This window comes from Orcinus orca, chromosome 6 (assembly GCF_937001465.1).
Source record: "Orcinus orca chromosome 6, mOrcOrc1.1, whole genome shotgun sequence".
Taxonomy (NCBI): domain Eukaryota; kingdom Metazoa; phylum Chordata; class Mammalia; order Artiodactyla; family Delphinidae; genus Orcinus; species Orcinus orca.
The window spans coordinates 71,076,043-71,098,346 of record NC_064564.1 but is presented as its reverse complement, the minus strand read 5'-3'; the positions used below and the strand labels follow the sequence as shown (position 1 = coordinate 71,098,346).

The 22,304-nt window shown below is 47.3% G+C and overlaps 1 protein-coding gene and 1 long non-coding RNA gene across 9 annotated transcripts in view; one reads left to right on the top strand and one right to left on the bottom strand.

Moving 5' to 3' along the window:
• APBA1 (amyloid beta precursor protein binding family A member 1) overlaps positions 1–22,304 on the top strand; it is a 239,709-nt gene that overhangs the window by 206,276 nt on the left and 11,129 nt on the right. For 6 of the 7 annotated variants that reach the window (XM_049710928.1, XM_004276413.3, XM_049710927.1 and 3 more), the window contains 6 exons: positions 48–193; positions 9,066–9,098; positions 10,098–10,184; positions 10,817–11,002; positions 14,717–14,896; positions 16,380–16,592. In XM_049710928.1, the coding sequence (XP_049566885.1) occupies positions 48–193; positions 9,066–9,098; positions 10,098–10,184; positions 10,817–11,002; positions 14,717–14,896; positions 16,380–16,592 (845 nt within the window). The remainder of the gene's footprint in view (positions 1–47; positions 194–9,065; positions 9,099–10,097; positions 10,185–10,816; positions 11,003–14,716; positions 14,897–16,379; positions 16,593–22,304) is intronic. The other variant, XM_033440211.2, reaches the window with a different exon arrangement.
• LOC117203873 (uncharacterized) lies at positions 439–20,560 on the bottom strand. Of its 2 annotated transcripts, XR_004486812.2 has the most exons (5): positions 19,427–20,557; positions 13,687–13,917; positions 4,304–4,460; positions 3,383–3,507; positions 439–1,324 (listed from the first exon to the last, which is right to left on the bottom strand). It is a non-coding gene; the product is annotated as an uncharacterized LOC117203873 (long non-coding RNA). The 2 variants fall into 2 exon arrangements; XR_004486811.2 differs by having other exon boundaries at positions 3,383–4,460; positions 19,427–20,560.

The window sequence follows — 22,304 nt, the reverse complement described above, 5'->3', positions numbered from 1 at the left end:
GGGGTAGAGCGTGGCTTCACTCACCACTGTGGCTCTGTGTGTTACAGTTCCTGGACCTTGTGACCCTGAGGACTTGATCGATGGAATCATTTTTGCCGCCAATTACCTGGGCTCCACCCAGCTTCTCTCAGACAAAACCCCCTCCAAAAACGTGCGCATGATGCAGGCCCAGGAAGCAGTCAGCAGGATCAAGGTGAGGGGGCGCCGTGTGCTCCGAGGGGGGCGGCGGGCAGATGTGGGCGCCTGAGCCGGCCGTAGTGCTCACCCCACACCTCACGTCCCGAGCTTAGAGGAGAGGAGATTGAGGTGACATGGCAGGCAGTGTTTATACACGTACCTGCCAACAGTTCTAAATGGAAAAAAGATTTCCAAAGTATGCTGGAGTCCTGATGTATAAATGCTACATAATTTGGTTGTTCTTAATGGCCAGTCTTGAGGAAAAAGTGATAAGCTTTGAAAAGTTGAAAAGGTGAGAAAGGATAACATTGTAAGTATGATATTTCCAGTATAATATGTGAGAGCTGTATCACCGTATTTCCTTGTACAGTTAGAGACCAGTGACTAAAACGTCCGTGATACAGTGTGGTTCCAACTAGCTGTCATTGCATTCGAACCGGTTGATCCTGTTCAAGCTAGATTGAACTGGCTTGCTTCACCTAAAACGAGCCATTTGATCAGATCTACCCTGGCTAGTCTGAACCAAGTCAGTGCAAGGGTAACTCAGTGCAAACCAGTCATAACTTGTTTGAATCTGCCTTATCAAGATTTAAAAGCAGCGAGCCTATTTGATCCCTGAAGAAGCACTTTTGTCTAGTTTAAATCATTCACAGCTAGTTTGAACCGGCCAGAGCTGGTTCGATCCCATGGAAATGCAGAGCTCTAAAATCTCCACCACGATGCTAGTGCCACCTAGAACCACGCACAAGCCAAGGGCGACAGCGGCCCTCATGGTGCCATCACGTAGTTCAAGTGCCATTAAGGGCCACCAGCACCTAGAGCCCCTGAGGCTGTTTCCACGTAGAGCCACAGGCATCGCATCACCGTTGAAATCAGAGCCGGCTGTTTCGAGTGACTTGGGATAGGTTATGACTTCCCAGATTTGGTTCTGTCTGGTGTCCACTGGCCAGAATCAACTCCCTCCTCAAGGGACCAGTCCGTTTTTCATGTCTTCTCTCTCACACATCCCCAAGTTCCATCCTGGGCTTCGTGTGGCATGTGGAATGAGAAGCACGAGTAGAAGGCCATACGTGAGAGTCCTTTACTGTCTCCATCAAGGGAAGAATATTTCTCGAGCACTTATGAGTGCAAGGCTGTGCGAGGTCCCCTGAGGGAGGGAAAATAGTGATTTGTAAAGTGAGATCCTTACCCTGAAGCTCAGCAGCACAAATGAGAAGTGAATCGAGCCAGCGCACGTGCAGGGGGTGCCAGAGGAGGAGAGAGGGGTGTCAGGTACTAAGGGCCACAGGAGTGCGGAGAGACCTTGAGAGATGAGATGCTGCCTGAAAGCCCAAGGGAGGGGAGAGCAGCAACCACAGAGGTCACAGAGGTCACACGGCAGGGGCCGTGCTTCTGGTCCTCCGGTCGGGGCTGATTCCCATCTTATTCACATGCCCAGGCTGTGCCATGCCCTGAATATTAAACAAGGTCAGCGCTGGCCCTTCCCTTCACTACCCATCACAGCACAGTAAGCCCACACTGCAACTTTTGATAATATTATCGACATTTTAGGAATTAGGATGTGTAAGCCAGAGAGTAATTTACAGCTACCTCTTACCCCCAGAGATGCATCTTATCCTGCGACTCCCAACAAGACAACTCCCTGACAATGTATCAAGCTGACCTTCCTGCCCGTCGCATCTTTCAGACTGAGTAATGCTGCTGGTAGAACATCAGGTTCCTGTTGAGCTGCCCATCCAAGCTTGGCCTGATTCTTTTTCACTGTCTCCGTTATCATAAAGAGGTGACAGTAATATCCACAGATGTCCCCACAGCCTTCTCCATCTTAATTTAGTATCTCCCAGGCACAACGTTCAGAACGAGAACGCACAAACCTCTCTGAGAGAACAAGCTGCTTTTCAGGCATTGTCCTGCCTTATTTCATACAGAGCAGAGAACTTTAAAAACATAGTCTTTAGGGACGTACTTCTGAGCCCTCCTGTCCCCCAGTTTCCAAACATGTTATGATTTTGTTACATTAACATTTGCTAGGTAAACCCCCAGGGTGCCAGATGGGGAGCAAAACACCACAAGAGAAATTGAGAGAGAGAAGTTTATGACTCACAGGTCCTGGAGGAAGTACCTGCACACCTGGAGGGGCCACGCGGGGAGGTCAAGGCAGGACCTGGGCATAAGCCTTTCTTTATTGGGGTCTGTGGGTGGAATGCTTTGAGGTTGCCAGACTAAGGCCGGATTGTTCACTTCAAACCAAAATGGGGTTTTGGTGAGCTCCATGGGGGTCTTACCTAAGGGGCACCAACGGGGAAGGCCCTGGGAGGCGGAGGGAGACTTGTTCACAAGGGCCGTCGAGGGGGTCCTTTCAGGAGCTTCCATTTGCACGTGACTCTGCGGGCTGCTCTCCACAGCATTTGCTTGCATGAAGGAGCCAATGGCATTTTAAGGCCCATGCCAGCTGCTTGGCCAAACCAAATGGATGCGGAGGCAGTAATACCGTGGAGTAACTTAGCTGAACTCTTAACCCAGCACTTAGTTTCCCAGGTTAGTGGTACTGTTAGCTCCCCCAGGATCAGCGGGCGTGCAAGGACCCGGCGTGGTTCTCTGACAGACGGGGACCCCGGTCAGAGAACCATGTGTTTGGAAGTGGGGTGGTGCTTTTGGTTGTCACAGTGTCTGGGACATTTATATTGGCATTAGTGGCCAGAACCAGAGATACTTGATACCCTGTCATGTCCAGAACGGAGCCACATGACAAAGATTCATCTCCTCCAGAATGCCAGAGCACTTCCCTGTCAAGGAACACTACCAGGGCCCATTCAGATAAATCCTCCAGAAGAAAGCAACAGTCCACCCCCAGATAGTACTGAAGACCCCTGAGACCAAAAACTGCACGTTGCTTTTAGATGAGTTTTTCCTAGGTTCTGTTTACTGGCCTCCTGACAGGTGCCCTTGACTCCTGCAGCTAGAGTCTCTCTGTCTTTCCCCTGCCCTGTGACACGTATGTGTACTCAGTGACCTTGAGGGGAGAGCAGGCACAGACGCATCACCTGAACATAGAGCAGCGCTTAGGAAAGACGCCGCATCCCAGTACCAGATCCTGCCCAGTGCCAAGTGTTCTGTGCATTTTCTGATTTCCACAGTGGTTTCTGACAGTGTTTTTTCCCCTTCTTTAAAGTGCAGCTCCCTAGTGAAAAACCAGAAAGCTTACTTTGAATCTTCAAAGGATTGGTATCCAGAAGTTCCACAGGTCATTTGAACAAAAAATTAGATGGCTTTGTCGATCAGAACAGGCAACACAGAGGCTCTCTGATTATAAATCCATTTTAGACCTGCCTAGAGCAGAGAAAGCATTTGGAAAACGTATATTTATTTTTACAGCAAATTACTCTAGTGTGAGGAATTCATTATAGAGTAGTAAGATTAAATGGTTGCATTTCATTTATAAGTATCGTTTCACAATGTGCTTCTTGCATCTGAAGGAACTGTTGCCTAACATTAAATATTTTCTGCCTCATGTTCCTTTTACACCATTTAAACGCCTGTCAGATTGTTTGCCTTTACACCCAGCCTGACGCTTTTTCAAATTTTAAGTGGAGAAGGCTGCGTCTAGAACCCATGGTTTCTTTCCACGCCCCCTAGAAAGTTACCGTCAGGATCGTGCACAGAGACTGCATTGCGTGCACAGGGAACCGAGGGGCCGAGAGCATTTCTCCAGATCACTCGGGTGGTCTCAAGGGGAGCGTGCACTGCGGTGCCCACACGAGCTCCCTTCTCTGAGGGAGGTGGTACCACGCTTTTTCCTAAAGAGAGGCTGCCCTTTCAGGAGTGAGTTACTCTGGGCCACCTCTAGAGACACGCAGAACAGAATGAGGCTGCAGGGTTTATAGCCACGTCCATCCAGGAAGGAAGGGGGAAAAATTTACTTGGAAGTCCATTCAGTAATAACCTCACCACAAACTGATGAATAATTCCTGGCTTGGTGCTCTCACCTGCACAGAGACAGAGGGGTTTCCTCCTTTCTTTTACCGATTCCTTCTTCCCTTCCTCCCCGCAGGGATCCCATCTTGCCCCTCTCTTTCCTCTGCCTGCATTGTTTGTTTGACCTGACGTGGATGCCAGTGAGACCTACCTCACCAGGAGTCCAGTTGTGGCTGTGTGTTTTTGGTGCTTTCTTTCTGAGCAAGCACTGAACCTGACGTTTGGGTTTCCACTTCAAAGCAGGCTTTAATTTCTGGTCTGTCCGTCAATTACATGGTGCCTGTCACTCACATAGCAGCAACCGTGCACTGGAATTGAATAATGATACTGAATTTACACTTGGAGTCTTAAGAATTATGATTTTCCTAATTTAACAAAGAATTTATAGGTTTATTTGCCAAAATGGGAGGCGAATTTGGAGTTGTGGTTTGGCTAGATATGAATTTGGCTCAAAAAGCAAACTGTCCCTGTGCAGGATCCTGTGATAGGCATCTTAGGAGATAAACAACAACCAATTCCTTGACCTTGAGAAACATGCATTTTAATAAGGGAGCCAAGAAGAGTGTTTAGGTAACAGTAATACAAGGCAGGCTGAGGAATCTGAAATTAAAAGACATTTCCATCCACCAAAATGTAAGAAATAAGGTGCATCTGAATGCAATAGCGGAATTACAGGACATCTGCCATTTTTTTTAAGTTTTTTTTTTCATCTTTGCACCCTCCCTAATATATTCTTTCTGCCTTTGTTCCTAATTTTTGAGAAGTAGTAATATCCTTCCAGGAAGCTTCCCATATGATTTAGAAATGCATTAGAGCAATGGTCCTCAAAGTGGGACCTGGGAATTTGTTAGAAATGCAGATTCTCAGGCCCCACCCCAGTCAGAAACTCATGGGGGTAGAGACCAGGAATCTGTTTTCATAAGCCCTCCAGGAGACTGTGATGTATGCTATAGTTTGGGAGCCACTGCCTGAGAGACGGGTGGGTCATCCAGCCTGAAGGAGCCTCTGTTCTCCAGCTGTGCTCTGCACGTTCCGGGCAAGCCGAGTGCTTCTCGCTGATGGGGTTCCATTGGCAAATAAGCGCAAGAAACGCTGCCAAACGGATCTTTTTGGGTATTTGCCACATGTGTTTTCCTAGTAAAGGCTCTGAGAAGTCCTGTACTGAGGAAATTTAATTCAGTTTGTTTAACCAGAAGCTTCCACAATTACTTGAACGCAGAATGCATTATCGCTGTGGTGGTACCCGATAGTCTTGTTGCGAGGATTCTTTTAAACATGTTTTAGGGAAATATTCTGGAGAGAGCTTTGCTCTACATGCTATCAGTATCAAAAGTGCACTATGGGGCTTCCCTGGTGGCGCAGTGGTTGAGAGTCCGCCTGCCGATGCAGGGGACACGGGTTCGTGCCCCGGTCTGGGAAGATCCCACACGCCGCGGAGCGGCTGCGCCCGTGAGCCATGGCCACTGAGCCTGCGCGTCCGGAGCCTGTGCTCCGCAATGTAGAGGCCACAACAGTGAAAGGCCCGCGTACCGGAGACAGCCCCCCGCCCCAGCCCAGGGTGGGAATCCTGCCTTAACCCTACCTAGAGAACCAAACGGAAAGCCAGTGCAGCTAGCTCACTCACCTCCCTTCCTCTCACTACATCTCGTGCTTTGTTCCACCCTCATTCCCACTTCATTCTCTGCTCCTCAGCGGGAAGACGGGGTGATGTGCTAAATTCTGCCTGAGCCGTAGAAACTGCTTCATGTCCATGCAGAGTGTGGTGTTTGTCTCCATTTTCTTTCTCCATTTGTGAAGCTCACAAATGGCATTTTGATATTTTTTGGTCCATGCATTTTTGTAAGAAGCATGCATTATCAAATATTATTCTGTCTTTACTAGCCTGCCCCAAAAGATCAGATTTTCCCATTCTTTTATAGAGAGATTTTCTTTAAGCGTTAAAAATTATGATTTAATTGTAGAATGAAAATTTCTATCAGTGTAGCATTGTCTAAGCCATCTGATTTCCCATCTGACTTGAAGTCTGTGGTTGATAAAGACGATATTGACACTGGTAGCAGACCCTTCACGTACATGATCTCATTTACTCCTCCAAATGGAGGGGGTGGGGAATCCTGTGAGGTAGGTATCATTAACCCCATTTTACAGACAGCCTTAGAAGTTTATAGATGAGAAACTTGTCCAGATGGCACAGTAGCAATTTGGAATATAGAGTGAGATTTCCAGGGTTTGAATATCTCTTCTGCCACTTAATAGCTGTGTGACCTCGGGCAAGTTAATTAGCCTCTCTGTGCCTCAGTTCCCTCTCCTGAAAGATGAGGATAATGTAGCGCCTACCTCACAGGGTTGTTGTAAGCTTTTACATTGGTACACATGAAATGCTTAGAAGGATACTGGCATATACCAAGTGCTCAGTAAATGTCAGCTGGGGAAAGAAAAGCTAGAATAGCCAGGCGGATCCCCGGCATAACTAAACTTGAAGGGTCTTAAGAACAGCAAATATCCAGTACACATTGCAGATCGAGTGATAGGATGGACGGTGCTGCAGTATGTCCTGTGCACCACAGCCTGCTGGTGGTAAGCCATAATCAGTCTCATGAAACACGAGGATTTAAATGGATGTTGTCACTCCCTGCTTCAAGATGCATCCTGGCCTTAAGGCTCTCTTAGACCTTTCTCTGCTGTTCCAGCTTCTCATTCTGACCCCAACCCCATCTTCATTTCCAATGTTATGTCTAAATTTTTAATTTGTTTCAGGGCACTTGAATATCATAAGCGATTTAAAGGTGGTGTCACTCTAAGTGCATAAAATATTTTTCGCTTCATAAAAATTGTCTCAGAATGCCTTTCATGAAACTCAGTTTGCCTTTGGATTCTCTTCCTCATCACCCATTCCAGTAAAAAAACAGAATGTGGGCATTCCATTGGTGGCAGACTTACTTTCCTTTGAAAAGGGCCCTTTCAGATCACTCTTCCTGAGAGTGAAGAATTTTGACCAATAGCTATTAGGTTTTGGTATCAAAAATCATGGAAATTTATACATTACTGCCATATCATTCAGGGGAGGTAGTAGAAGACAAACAGATGTTAGGATCTCACAGCAGTTGTTTATCTTGAGGATTATAACTGGTGCAGATCAGCGCATCCCTGGCAGAACGCTGAGATTCCACCCAGTAATCTCTGTGGCACAGCATCAGCACAGGGCCACTCCTCAGATGTGCAGGTATTTCCACCGTCATGCACAGTGGTTAGGATGATGCTTGCAGTTGCTGCCTTCAGACTTTTCCAGAGTAGGCTGTTCACCTCGAACTCATGACCAGCAGTACAAGCTGTGGGGGGGCTCTGTGGGAGTGGGGCTGCCCTAGTCTCCTGGTGCACCAAGATTAGCCATTTGGTGTTTGGATAGCTGACTCATCGAGTTTAGGTAGTACAGACAACACATGTAGTCACTGATGAAATAGTGACACGCTGCTGAGAGCAAGAGCTTTCCCACCAGGTGAGTACCAAGGATGTGAGGGAGCAGCTCTCCCTGTACCCCACCCCCATCCCCACAGCAGTTACATGGTTTGGCCATTGACTCACCATCGTTTGAGTAAGATCTGTGTATATGTACCAAGCCCTACCAAAGCCAAGAGGTTGCACCCTGACATAGGCAGATTATAATCATCTAACGTCATAATCATATAAGAGCAAACACAAATAGAGTGCTTATAATGCACCAGGAACTGTTCTGAGAGCATTGTATATACAGTTGACCCTTGAACAGCACAGGTCCCCTTACATGTGGGTTTTTTTCAGTAGTAAATACTGCAGTACTGTATGTTCCAAGACTGGTTGAATCTGTGATTGGTTGAATCCGAGGATGTGGAACTGTAGATACAGAGGAACCGAACTGCATATACAGAGGGCCAACTGACTGTAAGTTATATGCAGATTTTTGACCCTGCGGTGGTTTTGGCACCCCTAACGCACACATCGTTCAAGAGTCAACTGTATTCATTTTATCCTCAAAACAGCCCTATGAAGTCGATACTGTTTTTAACCCTCATTTTACAGTTGAGGAAACTGCAGCACAGAGACATGAAGTGGCTTGTTCCGAGTCACACAACTAGTAGGAAGCAGAGCCAGAATTCAGTTTTAGACAGTCTGGCCTCAGAGTTTCTATTTTTATCAACTATTCTATCTTGAATAAATATTACATCCATTTCTAGTTAGGTATAGGCTCTATTAATGTTACACAAATTTAAGGCAAGAAGTATTACTAGAGATAAAGAGGGAGAACAATTCAGAAATCAGTAACAAAAAGATAACTAGGAAATCTTCAAATATATTAAAATTAAGAAGAACACAGTTCTAAATAATGTTCAAAGAAGAAATCACAGTGGAAATTAGAAAGTGTTTTGAATGAAATCATTAAATTGCAACATCAAAATTTGTGGGATACTGCTAAAGCAGAGATTAAAGGAGGCTCATAGTTTTATATAAATATATCAGGAAAGAAAAAAGTTTGAAAATCCATACTTTAAGTTTTCATCTTAAGCTAGAAAAAAAATTGGCAAACTGAAGCCAAAGAAAAAAGAAGGAATAAAGGTACAGGCTGAAATCAGTGAAATAGAACACAGGCATACAGTAAAGGAAATCAACAGAATCAAAAGTTGGTTCTTTGAAAACATCAATTGCAGTGAAGTGTAAGAAGCACCTCAATACATGTCCTTCCTACTACTACCCCTGGCAGCTACTAAATTCTGATCTAGGAAATCGATTATAGAGTGGGATTTTTTTAAGCCAGTCCTCCTCCCACAGAAATGCTTTATACCACTGTCAGTATTAGTTTGTTGATTCCCTTTTCAACTGAGTCTCTGCAAATTCTTTTCTAACTGTTCTCCTGTCTCTGTTTGTTCCATGCTAAGCAGATGGCCCAGAAATTAGCCAAAAGCAGGAAGAAGGTGCAGTACAAACAACTTCATCAGCTTGGTGTTATGCCTGTTTTTTTTTTTTCCCATTTATTTACGTTTTGCCTTTTTTCTTACTTCGTGTTTTTGTTTTCTGCATCCAGCAAGTTTTTGTTCAGATTTCTTTTTGAACCGCCCCATAAGCCAACGTTTCTCAAAACTCAGTTGCCCAAAGTGGCTGTTTTCTGTTGCTCATTAGTCATCTCACTCCAGAGGAATGACAGGGAGCAGATTGGGGATGCTGAAGGGATCCTGCAGTAGTGTGCAAGTGCCCACCATTCAGGAGCATTCACGTGGCAGGGACCTGGGTCTGCTCAATTCTAGTCATGTTTGATTTGTGGATCTGTCAGATTGCTGGATGCAAAAAAGAAAACTCGCTAATAACCACACGTGTGCAGAGTCAAGCCCTGAGTGAATCAGACTAATGTGCTTTTTTGGTTGTGAAGCTTCTAGGTGCTTATGAGCTACCCATGGGACACTGAGGCATTGGGGCTCACTCTTACCAGGGTAGCTTCAGGAGTAGGTACTGCTTCTGTGGTGTGTGGTGTGTGGGAACACGAAGACCCTCTTACCACAGCTGCCTTGTTTGCACCTGCTGTAAGCATTGTCCCCCAGGAGCAAACTCTGACTTCTCCAAGGTCCTGGGGGTATGAGTCAGTTGCCCTTTGTTCCTTCAATCTGTTGGGCTCTGAAACCCTTGCAGACAGTGCCATTCACGATCATTGTTCATGGAGTCAGATCTACTACAGTTACTGCTTCCATGGCGGAAGAAGCAAGGAGGGGTCCGCATTTCTCCCTGTAACCTGGAGATGCTCACTCCCGTCCCCGTGTCATCCTCTGTGTGGTCCCTTCAGCTTTGGCAGTCTAGTTCTGAAGTCTGCATCGCTGTTCTGGTGACTGTGTCTCAATGCCTGTGTATGAGCTAACCTTGCTTGCACGCACCTGGGTCAGAGTAACGTATTGAGCTTTCTCTCGGTGCATTTTCCTTCTCAGGCCCCTGAAGGTGAATCTCAGCCAATGACCGAAGTGGATCTCTTCATTTCTACCCAGAGAATCAAAGTATTGAACGCTGACACGCAGGTATTAGCTGGCTCCCACCTTCCTCGGGGGCGAAACTTAGCATGACAACTGGGAGACTGTGCGCTTGTCTGTAGAGCAGCTGTCCCCAGATGCTGGCTTCCACACAAGCTAGAAGGTGGTGTATGCAGTGCCTGCTGCCGGGCTGGGGGATGGGAAGGGACTTGGTAGGGAGGATTGGGGCTATTCAAGATCAAAAGAAAAAATAAACCTTGGATATTGTTTGCTAATAATTCTCATAAGTCTTTATCAGAAGATTCATGAACAAACTAGCCTTTTAAGAAATTTTGTTTAAAATCACACACACACACACACACACACACACACACACACTACAATCACCCACTCATCACATGCAGATTTTTTATTTTTTAACTTCCCCACCAGAGATTCTACTGGTTGTAAAATGATTGAAATTCCTTTTCACATACTACAGACCACTTCCCGCTCTGGGTTATCACAAGCCAAGGGAATTGCTCCCAGGCCTGGGTGGGCGCATATAAGTCTGCCAACAGGGTGTTTGCAGCGAGCTCCCACGTGTGGACCGCACTTGGCTGAGCTGTGGGGTGGCAGGCTGTCTCATGGGTCATTCGATGCCGCACTGGACATACCATCCTCTCCCTGCTGCCTTCCAGGAGACGATGATGGACCACCCTCTGAGGACCATTTCCTACATTGCAGACATCGGGAACATCGTTGTGCTGATGGCCCGCAGGCGGATGCCCCGCTCCAACTCCCAGGAGAACGTGGAAGCCTCCCACCCATCCCAGGATGGAAAAAGGCAGTACAAGATGATCTGCCACGTCTTTGAATCTGAGGACGTAAGGGCGGCCTCCCTTCCATGTGATCTGGGCTGCCCTTGGGTGGCCAGGTTCCCTCTAGTTCTCAGAACCTTAATCATATGTGAGACAAATACTTATTGAGCACTTATTATGTGTCAGGCACTGTTCTAGTGCTAGGGATATAAGGCTGAGTAAAATAGACAAGATACTCATTGTAAAGCTTGTAGAGAGACAGAAAATAGATAGATAAATATACTTAATATAAAGTTAGGTAGTGGAAGGTTTGATAAGGAAAAACTAGGTCAAGGGATAGAGGGGCCAGGGGCTATTTCAGGTAGAGTGATGAACAAAGTCCTTTCTGAGGTGACATTTGAGCAGAGACCTGAGTAGAGTTGAGAGTGAGGAAAGAGCAGGTGCAAAGGCCCTGAGACAGGGGCCTGCTGATAGAGGTTGAGGAAAGGCAAGGAGGCAAGCCACTAGAGAGGACAGAAGGGTGGGAAGAATTCAGCCAGACCCACAGGGGCCCGAACAGGTCTCACCTGGCCACTAGGGCATTTGGGGAGGACAGTTCTTGGATGTGCAGGACTGCCCTTTCCTAACAGGAAAGTTAGCATCCCTGACCCTTCCCACCAAGTGGCAAGAGCACCAGCCACCCACTCCTTAGCAAAACCAGCTGCTCCTCCAGTCACAAGGCTAGTGATCCCTAACGCCCATCTCTCCAGGTGATAAGGTCAGCAGAGGAAATCAGCGTACAACAGAGGTGAGGCCCATTCTTCCATTCAGCCTTCTTACCCAGTTGTCCCTAGAACTGCCGGCGAGAACACCAGGCTTCAAGCTGTGTTAGCATCGTGCTTCCCCCAAAGCTCGACAGGCCTTGGAAACTCCCTCTGGGCCTTGTTTTTTTTTTTTTTTTTTTTTCTGGCCAAGCCATGAGGCTTGCGGGATCTTAGTTCCCCAACCAGGGATTGAACCCGGGCCCTCGGCAGTGAAAGCACACAGTCCTAACCACTGAACCACCAGGGAATTCCCCCCACGATGGTTTTGAACTACAGAGCCTCCCCGAGAGGGCCGTGTTGGTGCCGTTGACTGGTCTAACTTTTCCTCCTGCCACAGTGGAATAAGCTGTATTTCTCGTATTGAGCAGGGAACCCTTATATACTTAAAGAAAATTGCCTACAGTAGCCTTGGCTCCTTAAAAGGGGCCATTTTTCTCCAGAAGAGTGTTCATGCAGCTGCTTTAAATGGCCTTCCTCTGAGAAGTTAGGAGTCTGAGGCGAGCTGCTTTTCTCCAGGGAGACAGAGCTGACATGGCTGTAGCCACAGACAGGAGGAGACGCTTACACTTTTGTACCATCTTTTACTCGTCTGGTTCTCTAGAAAGCAGTCCCAGGGACACGGTCACTGAGAAGGCAGAGAGCTTGAAGCACCTGTCCTGGCCATTCTCCCCGCTTTTCCTTTAAAACTGAGGCCAAACCTGCAAACTGGGAGAAAATGAGTTTAGAAGGTTCTCGGAAAGTTCCAAAGGAGTTACATTTAGAATCTTAAGTTTCATGTGTTCTGCAGGCCCGTGAAAAGGTGGAGTTAGCTCTGCTCACCAGACGTGAGGGTCTCGGTACGACCCTCTGCCACCTCCCTCTGGCTTGGTGCTCCTAAGGAGGGCTTTCTTTCCCTTGGGGCTCCTTTGGGTCTGTAGGGGGAGATGATGAAGGGGAAGAATGAGGAAGCAAGAGTGGACCTGGGAATCTTACTGCTTTGCTTCCAAAGCCCAGGACAGAAGGGGGAGAGCATGGGCTGCAGAACTGGGAGGACTGTTTGTGGATCCCGTCTCCCGTTCTACAGAAGCTCAGGCTGTGCAGCTGCTGAGCTTCTGTAGAACGGGCTGCCGTGCGGCTCAGGTGGACACGGCAGAGATATAAGTAGCCTGTGTGTGTTTGCCCGGTGCATCCACACGTGACGGTCGGGAGGACCGCTGGCCGTGTTCTCAGACACACTTTTTTTAGTTCGTCTGTTCACACGAGCCTCTGATGCCCTCGGTGATGCCTCGGCAGGAGGCAGCATGGTGGTCCTTGATGTGACTTGTGGCATGTGACGTCACCAGATCCTCAGAGTGAGAAAAGTTGAGCATTTCTTTCCCCACCGCCAGCCACACAGAAATTTCTGATAACACAGTTAATTAGCTGCTTTCAGCAAAAATTACCAAAGGTAGGGAAAGGAGGAGTGCAGATTAGAGTTGTGTGTGTTTGAAACATTGCCCTAGAGCTTTTTGTTGTTTTGCGGGCTTTCTACCCACTACTATTAGAGCAGCAGTCCCAGTGGTGGGCAGGAGGTGGGCTCCGGAATCAGGCTGCCAGGATTCTCAGCCCCCATCCCCACCCCAGCTTAAGCTCTCAACCTCGTTTTCCTGATCTGCCCAATGGGAGCAAAGAAAACAGATCCGAAGTCTAAGAGCTCTGAGAAACAAGGGATTTTTGTACTCAGTTGGTTGATAAACCTGCTTTGAGCTGCCATGAGACACTTTATAGGATTTGTCCAGCTTACCGTGAATCTTACACATTTGTTGCAGGAACGTTACTGTGTTTAGGCACTTCTCCAGGCTCTAATGGGGTTTTTACACAATGTATGATAAATGCACCCTGTTACCTTTCTAAAATGTGAACATTTCTGAATTCTGAGACACTGCCTTCAGAGCTTAGGATGAGGGCTTATGGACCAGTCATACTTACATCTTAGACTTGCTGTGAGGATTTATGTGACGGTGCTTCTGCAGCATTTAACACAGCACAGGCTCAGTTGCTGGTGTCTCTCCCAGGTTGTAATGTTGGTTAATTAATGCAGGGAAAGGTTATCAAAGCCCAGTGCAGGAGAAAGAACAACAGAAGCAGAGCTCCTGTCCTGTGAGCGGTGTGGCCTTCCTTGAACAGGTTCCTTCACGTCTCTGGCCGCAATCTCCTCACCTGGAAAATGCATAATAATTTGTAATGTCCCATCCATAGATAATATGAATGAAATGAAATTCATAGATAATGTAACCTCCCTTTTTGAAAAAATTTTCACAAAATAACCAAAGTATTGCCATAAATATAACACAAAGGAGAAATAAAAGGAAAGCAAGCTAAATAAAATAAAATAGGTTGATAGACACACACTCACACACACATGCAGAACCACCATGCTCTACGGCCAGTGTGCAGGCTGATGGGAACGTGATTTATTGGCAACCCACATCCCACGAATAGCATTGATGCTGATGATTTTCCAAAGTCATGAAGCTTACTCGTGGTAAAGTGTTGGACAAAACAAAATACCGTCTTCTCTCAATTTACGGAATAGTTGTATTCTGGGACTGTTCAGTGTGTATTAGAGTGTGCAACTAAAGTCCTGTGTTTTTATATAAATTATAGTTGAGTCCCAGCCTTTAGACACAGTTGTTATATGTACATGAAGGTCCAGTGGGATATTTGAAAGTTGTGCAGGATGTAAAACAGCTCGCCCAGTGTAGGACTGTCCTTTGCACGGCAGTAGGTCCAGCATCTCTGACTCCTGTCCATCAAATGCCAGGAGCTCCATCAGGACCATTGTCATAGACAAAATTGTCCCCACTAATTTTGAAAATGACCTCTAGCAGGCACTGCTGCCCCATGGCGACCCACTGGGCTAGCTGCTGCCTAGGGCTCTGTAGTCCTGAGGGACCCAGGTCGCCCACCAGCAGTGCTGCCCTGTTGACCCCGTCTCCCCTTTCCGGCTCCTCTCCAGGCTCAGCTGATTGCACAGTCCATCGGGCAGGCATTCAGCGTGGCATACCAGGAGTTCCTCAGGGCCAATGGGATTAACCCCGAAGATCTCAGCCAGAAGGAATACAGTGACCTGCTCAACACCCAGGACATGTACAACGACGACCTGATCCACTTCTCCAAGTCGGAAAACTGCAAAGATGTAGGTACTTTCCAGAAGCTGTTCTCTGAGCTGGGCCAGCCAGGCCCACCCGCGATAGAAGTGAAGGCAGAGTGGCTGGGCTGAAAAGTGAGCTCAGGCCCATCTCTGTCTCACCTCACATGAGGCCCGATAAAGACTGCAGCCGAGGGCCGTGGCCAGTGAGACAGGGCGTCGTCTGCTTCCTGCAATCCAGAGCTGACTTTGGGGTGGGTTCCAGAGGCAGACGGGACCTGGACCCTGCCCTTTACCAAGCCCACAGTCTAGGAAAGGGCACAGAAGATTTTACATGATGGTGCTGGTACAGGCACTCGTCAGAGACAGCTGTACTTGGCGGATTGGAGCCGATCTCAGCTCTCAGGTCTCAGATGATAAGTGCCGTGCTCCCCCAGGGACCGAGCTCTGCAGGAGTGTCTGGAGGAAAACGGGGCCATCTGATCTGGTCTGAGGTCTGAGTATTCTTTGGAAAGTGTAGAGGAGTGCAGAGGGCTGAGCCAAAGTAACAGAAGCATGAGGGTCTGAAAGCTCAGGAATTGTCTGGGGAGCCACGAATGAGGCAGCCAGGCTGCAGCAGGGGTTGTGCATAGGAGAGGTTGTGAAGAGGCCAGTACAGGCTTTGGGTCAGAACTGGAGGGCTTGAGAGTCCAGCTGTGGTGAGGGGCCTGGACTTTATCCACTAGGTGTGAGAAAGTGATCTTTCTATCCACTAATGAATGTTAAGTGTCCTAGGCTCCCTGGAACAGAGCCTGAGATGGGAATTCTTGTACATGGGATTTGGGGGAAGGGTGCACCCAGGAAAAAGTGAGTGTGGGCGGCAGGGTGGTGGGGATGCCAGGGAGGAATGTGGCCTTGCTGGAGACGAGCATCATCCTGATCCAAAGGGAAGCTCCAGCTCACACATCGCAGGACGGACCTTGTCTCACCTAGAGCCAAAAGAGCTGTCAGGCCTTTGTAGGCTGTACTAATCAATTATTGACACCAAGGTCAGACGGAGGTGTGTTAGTGTGCTTGGGCTGCCGTAACAAAGTTCCCCAGACGGGGGGCTTCAACAACAGAAATGTATTGTGTCACAGTTCTAGAGGCTGGAAGCCCGGGATCAAGGTGTCCGCAGGGTTGGTTCCTTCTGAGGGGGAAGATCCATTCCAGGCCGCTCATTTGCTTGTAGATGGTCATCTTCTCCCTGTGTCTTCACTCTGTGCATGTCTCTGTGTCCAAATTTCCCCCTTTTGTAAAGATACCAATCATATTGAACTAGGACCCACCCCAATTATTTTATTTTAGCTTGACTGCCTGTGAAAAGATCTTATCTCCAAACAAGGTAATATATGCCATGGAATATAGAGAGGACAGGACGCATTTGGGTTGGAGTCATCAGGGAAATGTCTGTCATGTTTAATCAAGACAGGAATAGGGAAAATGCTTTGATTTCTGTTGCTACCCTGGATGGTTGCTGATTCAGGCTTTCTACATGTTTTCCTCCTTTCAGGTCTTCATAGAGAAGCAGAAAGGGGAAATCCTAGGTGTGGTGATTGTGGAGTCTGGCTGGGGATCCATCTTGCCAACCGTGATCATAGCCAACATGATGCACGGAGGCCCAGCGGAGAAATCGGGGAAGCTGAATATTGGGGACCAGATCATGTCCATAAATGGCACCAGCCTGGTGGGCCTGCCTCTGTCGACCTGCCAGAGCATTATTAAGGTAACTGGAGATGGGAAAAATCAACCTCTCTTGTAGACCTGAAGTGATATGAAGTCATCAACATTTGAGCGTATTCTAAGTGTCAGGCACTGAGAAGGACACAAATACAAAAGGCATGGACTTGCACTTGGGTTGTTTACCATCAAGTTGCTATTTACCAATTCCTCCCTGAAATTGTTTTTTCAGGGATGGTATATCTGGCTCACATAGCATCACTCACTAACACCATGCCCTCGCAGACATCACTAATCAATCACAGCATTCTGTCCCATTAAGCCCCCACTCAGCCTCAACAGAATTTTCCTCAGCTCAGTAATCAAGACAATCACTTATAGTCAGCTGGGTGTTCTTGAGATGACTTGCCATCCCTGTTACAAATCATGGAAATGCTTCAGATCCCAGGGCACTTTCCTTTACTGTGATCCAGGTGAGTGTATCCTCCCCAGAGCCTGCGTAACATGATCCACACATGCCACGTAGAAGGAAGGAAACTGGTACAGTCTGTATACTCCTTCTAAAACCTGAACATAATTACTTCTTGTTCATCCTGAATTGATACTGTTGTGTGAGGCTGAGAAGAGCTACTTAAAGGAAAATTGAATATGAGTATTTGAGGGCAAGAAATTAGATTTTCTTAGAAATGAAGTATCCATGTGTAGTCTCTTGAGTGCATTGGAACTCGCTGATTGCATGGGAAGTAGGAACAAGTATATTTTTCCTTCACTACAGTATCTGTAGACCCTGCCAGCTCTGTACCAAGCAGTGTGGTACAGGCAGACTAGGATCCTATGACTTTCTTTGGTTCCTTGGGGTTTCCTGAAAGACTGTTAACTAGAATGTAGCTCTGTATGTGTGTGTGTGTGAGAAAGAGAGAGAGAGAATAAATGTGAATTTATAGAATAGTTATTCTAAGCAGAAGAAAATCACAAAAGAACATCCTTGGCCAAGGGCCCTGGGATGGAGGGGAGGTCAAGGTGAGTGTATAGGCCAGACATGTCTACCTCGTTGCGTTTTTTGTTTGTTTTTTATGTTATATAGGAATTCATCTTTTTTTCTTTTTCCGGCTTTTTTATCAGTATTTTTTATTGAAGTATGGTTGATTTATAATGTTGTGTTAATTTCTGCTATACAGCAAAGTGATTCAGTTATACATATATATACATTCTTTTTTTAATACGTCCTTTTCCATTATAGTTTATCATAGGATATTGAATATAGTTCTCTGTACTATACAGTAGGATCTTGTTGTTCATTCGTCCCATATATAAAAGCTTACCTCTGCTAACCCCAACCTCCCACTCCATCCCTCCCCCAACCCCCTCCCTCTTGGCAACCACCAGTCTGTTCTCTATGTCTGTGATTCTGTTAATGTTTCATAGATAGGTTCATTTGTGTCACATTTTAGATTCCACATATAACTGATATCCTTTGTATTTGTCTTTCTCTTTCTGACTTACTTCACTTAGTATGATAATCTCTAGTTGCATCCATGTTGCTGCAAATGGCATTATTTTGTTCTTTTTTATGGCTGAGTAGTATTCCATTGTGTATATGTACCACATCTTCTTTATCCATTCATCTGTCAATGGACACTTAGGTTGTTTCTATGTCTTGGCTATAGTGAATAGTGCTGCTATGAACATAGGGGTGCATGTATCTTTTTGAATTATAGTTTTGTTGGGATATATGCCCAGGCGTAGGATTGCTGGATCATACGGTAATTCTATATATTTTTAGTTTTCTGAGGAACCTCCATACTGTCTTCCACAGTGGCTATCTGACCAACAGTGTAGGAGTGTTCCCTTTTCTCCACACCCTCTCCAGCATTTGTTGTTTGTAGAATTTTTAATGATGGCCAACCTGACTGGTATGAGGTGGTACCTCATTGTAGTTTTGATAGCATTTCCCTAATAATTAGCGATGTTGAATATCTCTTCATGTGCCTATTGGCCATCTGTATTTCTTCTTTAGAGAAATGTCTGTTTAGGTCTTCTGCCTATTTTTCGATTGGGTTTTTTTGTTTTTGAGCTGTGTGAGCTATTTGTATATTTTGGAAATTAAGCCCTTGTCAGTCATATTGTTTGCAAATATTTTCTCCCATTCTGTAGGTTGTCTTTTCATTTTGTTTTGCATGTTTATTTTTTTTAAGTTTATTTATATATTTTTGGCTGGGTTGGGTCTTTGCTGCTGTGTGGGGGCTTTGTCTAGTTGCGGCGAGCGGGGGCCACTCCTCGTTGAGGTGTCAGGGCCTCTCATTGCAGTGGCCTCTGTCGCTGCAGAGCACGGGCTCCAGGCGCACGGGCTTCAATAGTTGTGGCTTGTGGGCTCTAGAGTTCAGGCTCAGTAGCTGTGGCGCTCGGACCGAGTTGCTCCATGGCATGTGGGATCCTCCCAGACCAGGGCTCGAACCCCTGTCCCCCGCATTGGCAGGCGGACTCCCAACCACTGCGCCACCAGGGAAGCCCTGCCTGTTTATTTTTAATGAAACAAATCTAAATCCTCATAAGATAATAACACCCAGAAAGAAATAGTCCTTTTTGGGCTCATTTCTTTTTGTTATAAATAAATTCTACCTCTTGCTTAACATACATTAAAGATAAGATTAAAGGTCCTAGTTTGAACATGTATATTCATTCAAACACGTTTAATTGGGCTTCTGTTAGCCTGAGCTGAACTGTGAAGAAGCCAGAATGAAAAAAATAAAAATTTAAAAAGCCAGAATGACAGTATGCACATGGAGGATAATTTATAATTGAAAGGGTTCAGTGGGCCCTAATGGCAACATAGAAGTGAAATGCTAAGAGCATTTGGAGTGGGGGAGCGGAAAATCTTACCTGATTTTTTTTTTTTTTTTTGAGGTATGCGGGCCTCTCACTGTTGTGGCCTCTCCCGTTGCGGAGCACAGGCTCCAGACGCGCAGGCTCAGCGGCCATGGCTCACGGGCCCAGCCGCTCCGCGGCATGTGGGATCTTCCCAGACCGGGGCACGAACCCGTGTCCCCTGCATCGGCAGGCGGACTCTCAACCACTGTGCCACCAGGGAAGCCCTACCTGATTTTTAAGGTGGGCCTTGAAGGAGGAGTTAGACTCAGGTGGATAGCAGAAAGGAAAGTGGCCTTTGGGAGTTTCTTCTGGAATTGATGGATGGTGGACTGGTTTTGTGTTGGGAGAGGCAGGTCTGAGCCAGCCTGAGAAGGCTGATCTGATGGTGTGATAATGTGCGGAAGCCAGGGAGGGCCAGGAGTAGGGAGAAAGGACCCACCCACGTTTGGCTTCTCACTCACACATGCCAGGGTTCACAGATGCCCTCTCACACCAGGGAGCAAGTTACTTATTAAACACCGATGCATGTGTGAGAACTGTCGAGGGGCCATGGGAGCCAGAGATGCCTCAGACACAATCCGCACCCTAAGGAGCTTGGCCTCGATGGGGAGAAGGGAATGAAAGGACTGATAATAACAGTGACTGAGTGCTGTGCGCCTGGACCATTCTGAGAATGTGTGTGTTCACTCGCAGAACCCTACAGCAGCCTTCTGTAGGGTAGGTACTATTGTGCAAGTTAGGAAACAGGCACAGAAAGATGATATAATCATTCGAGGTCACACAGTGTGTCAGTAGTGCAGCCAGGTCACTCGGCCACCCTGATATCGTTCCAGCAGTGTCTGTGGTCAGACCCTGGGGCAGTGGTTCTCAACCTGGGGGATCTTGACCCCTTGACCCCCCCGGGCATCATTTGGCAATGTCTGAAGACAGTTTGGGTTGTCACGACTAGGGAGAAGGAGATGCTACTGGCATCCAGTGGGTGGAGGTCAGGGATGCTGCCAGATATCCTACAATGCACAGGACAGTCCCCACAACTAAGGATTATCCAGCCCAAATGTCAATAGATTGAGAAAGCCTGCCTGCGGGAGATAGTTCAGGTGTGGGAGAGAAATCTGGAGAAAGGGAGGTCGGTGAGGGAGGGAGGGTGGGGGGCGGGTAGTTGATCTACGTCTGGAAAGGCTTGGGGAGGAGGAGCCAGAAGAGAGGATAACTTGAGCGCAGGTGGGGCTGGGGCCTGGGTGGGAATAAGCAGACCTTCCTGAGGACTGGCAAGGCTGCATGCCTGAGCCCATTTACACACCTGCCCGGCAGTGCCCAGCCCTTGGCACTGGTCACCTCCCTTCCTCTTCATAAAAAACAGCCTGTGAGGGAGGGTGATGGCAAATGCCTGGTTCACAGATGAGTCATCAGCTACTCAGAAGGTGCAGACAGCATGCCCAGGACACCCCAGCTGACGGAGTCCAGATCCCCGTCCACCCCTCCCTGCCTCTGCACAAAGAAGGCAGACGAGGTGAGGGAGGCTGTGAGGCCCATGGCCTGCCTTCCCCTGGTACCACACGGGGACTGGTCTTCTGTCCAGTGCATCACACATCAAGGTGGAAACAGACTAACACAGGGCGCAACTGGCGCACTGTCTGAGCAGTTTCCTAAGGGGAAAAGGTTTGTTTGCACGAGTAGCTGACCTTTGATGTCTATAAATGGAGTCTCTCTGGAATCGGAAAATTAAAAGGCCATGTGGTGATGAAAGAGATGTAACTGATGAAGATGGAGAGGAAGAAAGCCAGCACCTCTGTGGCCACCCTCGGCAGAGAAGTACTTAGCAGGCAGGCCCCAGCTGGGACACAGCTGCCCTTTCTCAGCACTGCAGGATGCGCTGCCTTGTCGAATAGAAAAGGGTGATTGGCCCTGTCCCCTTCTCCCCCCACCCCGAGAATCTTCCTACTGATTCCAGCTAGAATTGCCAGTACCGAAGAAGACGTTTAATGGGTTGTCTCCTTGTTTTTAAGTTCTGTAAAAACGTATCTTTTTTGCCTGCCCCTGAGCAGGTACTCACACTGCCCTACCCTCACCCCTAGGCCCCCGCAGCGGGGCATTCTGGGCTTCTTCAAGGCTTCCCTTCAGTATCGCTTGTTTCAGTGTTATGTCAGTGCTCCTTGCGATGAATTTAGCGAGCAGCTCTCATCCTGGAAAATCAGTGCTTAGCAAACTTCGATTGAATCAGCCAGGGATCTTAGTAAACTGCAGGTTCTGATTCGGCAGGTCTGGGGTGGGCTTCTGCATTTTCAACAAACTCCCCGGTGATGACATCACCAGTAATGGGCTTCGAGTGTTCTGCATCTTGCCACTTTAATGCATGTTGACCTTTTCTCTCCCCTGGTTATAGGGAATAGAGTATGTTTCTAGAATAGATTACAGGTATTGAATTATTTTCTTTCTTCCCTAGCTCTTATATTTCCTGTCATAGTTCCTAAAGCATAATTACTGGTAGGCAAAGCATGTTAGCAGACCGCCTGTTCGTGCCATCGCCTCTACGGTCCTGCCCTCCAGATTTGTTTTCTTTTTGAAACTAGAGCACCCCTTCCTTACCTTCCACAGGATCATCACGGGTCTGCTTTCCCGTTGCTGTAGAGACCATTCTGGCTTCTCTCCTCTCCCGTTCCCTCTTCCCTACTCTTTCCTCCCACCATATTTCTTAATTTGCTACACCATTCCACTGTTGTCATGGGGACGAAATGACCATTTATTTAATCGGCACCTCCAATAAAGTGGCAGCTGAGAAATCCGAGTTAATGGGACCCAACTTGAAGCATTGATGGGGAACAGCAGAGCAAGTGCGTGGTCTGGTTGTTTCAGATTTGCCATCTCTCTGGGCTTCGTCTTGCAGCAGATA